This window comes from Gadus morhua, unplaced genomic scaffold, assembly GCF_902167405.1.
Source record: "Gadus morhua unplaced genomic scaffold, gadMor3.0, whole genome shotgun sequence".
Classification (NCBI taxonomy): domain Eukaryota; kingdom Metazoa; phylum Chordata; class Actinopteri; order Gadiformes; family Gadidae; genus Gadus; species Gadus morhua.
This window is the reverse complement of record NW_021964110.1, coordinates 1-5,000: the sequence shown is the minus strand read 5'-3', so window position 1 is coordinate 5,000 and position 5,000 is coordinate 1. Positions and strand designations below refer to the sequence as shown.

General features: G+C 47.4%; 1 protein-coding gene across 2 annotated transcripts in view; it reads right to left on the bottom strand.

The window, feature by feature from the left end:
* The window catches only part of nr2f5 (nuclear receptor subfamily 2, group F, member 5), a 25,416-nt gene extending 20,709 nt beyond the window's left edge, over positions 1-4,707 (bottom strand). Inside the window, exon 1 of one of the 2 annotated variants that reach the window (XM_030350238.1) lies at positions 3,474-4,707. In XM_030350238.1, coding sequence (XP_030206098.1) covers positions 3,474-3,849 — 376 coding nt within the window. In that variant the 5' untranslated portion in view covers positions 3,850-4,707. The remainder of the gene's footprint in view (positions 1-3,473) is intronic. The other variant, XM_030350239.1, reaches the window with a different exon arrangement.
* Positions 4,708-5,000: the final 293 nt, after the last annotated feature.

Genomic DNA, 5,000 nt, shown 5'->3' with positions numbered 1-5,000 from the left:
TTGGGGGACTGCTAGATCTTGGTACCGTTAGCCTTTGGGGAGAGCTAAATGCTAACCATAGCATTGACAGAGAAGCTTAATGCTAATGTTATCCTGTGGACCGCCTAATGAGCTACAGCTATCCACCGAGTGCGACTCCAATGGAGGCTGGGAGAGGACTCGAACGATGTCGGACTGGAAACCATTTTCCAGTCCCTCATCGTTGGCGGTCCTGGCCCAGCTTCCATTGGGGTTCCCCGCGATGGACTTCCCCAAAGAGGGAACGATTCCAACCCCTCCGCCCAGCACACTGCAACAGGTAAATGTTTTCCAAGAGAGAAAAAAAGGCAGGTTAAACTTTGATACGTCTCTGTTGACTCTGTGGCCGTTCCCAGTGCGGGCGGCGGCGGGGGGGGGGGATCAGTGGGAACGACAGCGGGAACGTCAGCGGGAACGTCAGCGGGAACGTCAGCGGGAACGTCAGCGGGAACGTCAGCGGGACGGTGGGGACGGTGCTCAGTGTTTACCCACCGAGGCCTGGGGCCCGCTCAAGCACACAGTGAACCTTGACTCCCGGCCATCTATTGGTAATGTTTTAGTTTCCATTGACCTGCACTTGACACCGCTGTTTGATACTGGCGGGTGTGAACTACATGGAGACGGAGGTACCACCAGGCCCCCACCCCGACAGGGTACTGGTCGTACTGTGCCCAGGAAATGTCAATACGTCCTCAGGTTTACTCAGACTGATCAACAAATGACTTTGTAATATGCTGATACACCATGTTGTTTCTATTTGTGTGTGGGCCTGTGTGTGTCTCAACGTTGGTGCGGCAGGGTATAGATAAGATAAGGTTACACTTCACAATAAGGGCACAATAATTAACCATTCATTTAAAGAAAATGCAGTAATAATTATTAACCAAAAGTTATTTAACAGCGAACCATTGTGTCTTGTAATAATTGATGAATGTTTTCATGTTAACTACGGTATTAATGTATAGATTATGAAATAGGGAACTTAACCCTAGCCCCTATGCTATTGCTATATAATAATGTGTACTATAATGTGCTAACGTTAACTAATCGTTAATTAATGTAACCTTATTAACCCACGCACTTTTTAAAAAAGTTTTGTTTGTGTGTGTTTGTATGTGTGTCTGTGTGTGTGTGTGTGTGTGTGTGTGTGTGTGTGTGTGTGTGTGTGTGTGTGTGTGTGTGTGTGTGTGTGTGTGTGTGTGTGTGTGTGTGTGTGTGTGTGTGACATTGCAGGAGTACACTTGTGTAAGATGTACAATAAAACCCTTTTTCTTCTGCTCTTGCGATGGAGACCATGGGAGACCTTTTAAAATAAAAGCGCTCTCCCATCACAGCAGCCACAAAAGGGCTCTTAATGCACCGATCACTCCTGATGAACCACACACAGAGACAGGCTCAGGCCACCACTGCCAAATGAAGAGTCCTCTGTGTAAAGCTTATTACTAAAGCTTTTCAAACTCTCATTAATTCATCGTTTTACTTCGTCCAGGTAGAGAAGAGAGGGAACTAATATGGAATAGTTCATATAAAATGAATAAAATAGCCAGCTATTGTGAACATAAAACTTTGAAGAACAACCTGATACTAAACTATTTATAATTTGAGTATTGTGCAGGCAGATATCCTGGCAAATCATATTTGTTTGTAACAAATAATTGCACTTACAATTGAACAAATACCCCAAGGTAAACAATGAACTCCTGGGAGTTCAAATTAAATTTATATCTATTTTAACATTTCTATGTCTTGTTAAAGGGAGTGAGGAGTTTATAAATTCCCTGTAAATATTTCAGCAGCAGCAGTGTCAACAAGTCATACATACAATGTTTAAGCCAATGTGTAGCGAGCTTAGTGGGCTATCTGTGTAGTAATCGGTGAAAGTTAATAAATGGCGGCTCGTCAGAGGCCCTTAACTCCGTCTCACCCGCCTCATCTCAATCGAACGAGGAAATATTTATTTTCACTCTTTGAAGGTGATCAATAAAGTTTGAAATAGTTATCTTCGATTAAAAAACGACAAACAAAATAGTTGTGAATTGACAACCATCTCATGGACAACATGTTGGACCAGTGTTTTGGAAACGGAGTTAACTTTCCTTATTACCAGGTCTCAAATTGAGGAGAAAATGCTTATTTTTAGGGAACTTTTGGTGACATTTGATATTATATTGAAAAATATGTTTTCATCAGAATACATGAATATGCAATAGGTTGTCTTGGACTGCTTTTTCGTCTCTCTCCCTCTTTTTATTTTAATCAAATGAAAATATCTAACCCATCATATCAAAGCCACAATTATAAAGTATGATACCAATCATTTGGCCTACATACATATATTAATTAAATCCTTCGTATTATTAAACACAAATTAGAGGGCTTAAAATGCGCCGCAGTTTGGCGCATCTTTGACCTTAAACGCACTGACACAAACCGTGCGCAACTATTTAACCGTTTTTTACGCACCGCAACACAAGCCGAAGCCTGTGATTCACACGTGGACGCGCGTAGCAGCTGGTGCGGGGGAATAATTGAAATAACGTGACTAATATTATTACCCCGCCGCCACGGAGAGCCGTGGATTGAGTCATCCGAGGGGATGAAAGGACAGTAGGATCTCCACGGGACCAGGCGGGGGGAGAGGGGGCCTGACCGGGCCCCGGTGCCCCGGGGGCCTACGGGAGGCCGACACAACACTGTGTACCCTTCACACACTGGCTTAAGGACTGTTTCCACTGTTGTGGGGTTTAAACCCAGTAGGGAGCGGACGGCCTTTTGGCTGTAAACTCCCCCAGGCCTTCTGGGTCTTCTCTCGTGTTCAGCGTGCAGGGGAGGTTTTCTGTTAACTGGTCTTGTTTTCTCCATTTCTAAATGTCCATAAGCTCATTTGTAGGTAAATGCTGTTGTTGTACTTTTGGCCAGTTATTTATTCTGAGCAAAGTGCGTTTAGTGAATAAAAACAACTTTTGATACCTCAATTAGCTTCTGCGTTCATGTTTTATGTCAATTAATTGCACAATAACAAATATCGGCTGATCCTCCTACTAGCCCGGTTGTTAATAAGCTGTAACTCGGTCGTCTAAGAGAATACCGTTGATTTAGAGAATACTATTACGGTAGATATGTCAAACGAATGTCCTGGAACCGGGTCGGAAAGGAGAAGAAAATGGCAGGACATAAACCAGGAGACCAGGAGACAATCAGAGCATGGTACGGAGCAGTTTAAAGGTGATTATTACAGAACCTTGTTTTAAAAACCCAACACCAAGTCTGATAAAGGGAACACTCTTATTAACACCATTTGTTTAGCCTACCAGGCTGCACCCATTCAGAAATGCATTGGCCTATTTTACATTGTCATTTCTATTTACTTTGATCAAATATCAATGTCACTCTAGTCTGCAAGGAAAACGTCCCTCACAATGAAACAACAAGGTAAATGAACGTGTCCAAGGCACCTCTCTCACCTTCTCTCCGCATGCCGACCTTGAGGCACTTCTTCAGCCGGCAGTACTGGCACTGGTTCCGGTGGTGCTGGTCGATGGGGCAGTCCCGGTTCCCCCGGCAGGTGTAGCTCAGGTTCCGCCTCACCGAGCGCTTGAAGAAGCTCTTGCAGCCCTCGCAGGTAAACTGGCCGTAGTGCTTCCCGCTGGACTTGTCCCCGCACACCATGCAGTCCACGTTGGGGATCTTGTCCCCGGAGAGTCCCTCATTGCCCGGCGTGGATCCGTTGGGCGTCCCGGGGGTTCCTCCCGGTTCCTGGCCGCAGATCTGCAGCTGGGAGCCCGGGTCGGCCGAGATGTTCTCTTGCCACTGGTTTACTACCATTGCCATGCTATCTGACACACGTTGGTGGTTGAAACACCGAGAGAGTCCAACTCCGTCCGCCGCGCGGGGAGGACACAGAGATCCGTGCTGACGTCTGGAGGAAAACCAAACGCACCGAGCGGGGCTTCCCCACTTCCTCTGGAGATACGCTGGGGAGATCGATTTGGAACCGAATGTGTCCGTGTGTGGGTTGATCTGTTTGGGTTTTTTGTGTAAACTTGGCTCAAAGTTTCTGATCGCAACAGCGGGTCAACATGATCGATTCGTGAGCGCGCGTCGTACACAGCTCCTCGTGTCGCTCCGTGGCCGTGGATCCATAAACACCTTCCCCTTCTCCGTGGACCCACAGCGGAACAAACCCCACGCAGGGACGGGAAAAACGACGGTAAAGGTGGACCAACAGTCGATACACTAAAGCGTAAACGCGATTTCTTACGGAACACGTGAAATCCGACGTGAAATCGTCAGATTCCCGCAGCGCTTGAGCTTTCCTCGATTGAAGAAGAAGTGTCACCTGAGTGGGAAAACCTGGATGAATTATTTAAATCAAACCCCAAACCGCTCTTATAATCGCCTCTTTACGCGTTGTTCAAAGTGTCTCCAGAACCTCCGTGGAAAAGCGCAACGTGAAGCGAAGTCCTCTCGAAGAATAGTCCCCTCTTCTCCAGATCTGGTGCGTAAGAGTTTCCCTTAGAGCCGTGTTTGGTGGTGGTGGTGAGCGCTCCGAGATGAACCGCGCGTCTAAACACAGGAGGCTTCAGCTAGTCAAGTGGAGCCTGCTTCACCCTTCAGTGGTCCGTCCCATCTACGAGAACCGTCGGCGGATCGGGGTGAAAGTGACACTAAACAGGCCGTCTCATAGCGGAGCGCAGAGCCGCCTTCCATAAATGGGCCTCACTTCCAAATATGGGCATGCACCCCCCGCCCCGGCAGAGAGGTCAGCGCGACGCGATTGGCCAGGGGATAATGGCTCCGCTAAGGGCGCGCTGTGATTGGATGCTGGCCGACTGGGTTGTGTTTGAGTGACAGAGGCGAGGGTCGAGCCGTGCAGCCAATCAGTGTCCGGTCCCTGGATTGACCCTCCAACTTTTTAGTGCGCAATACACGCGGTAGCCTATAACTGATGGAACGGGCTCTGGGAAACAGAATGACAACAA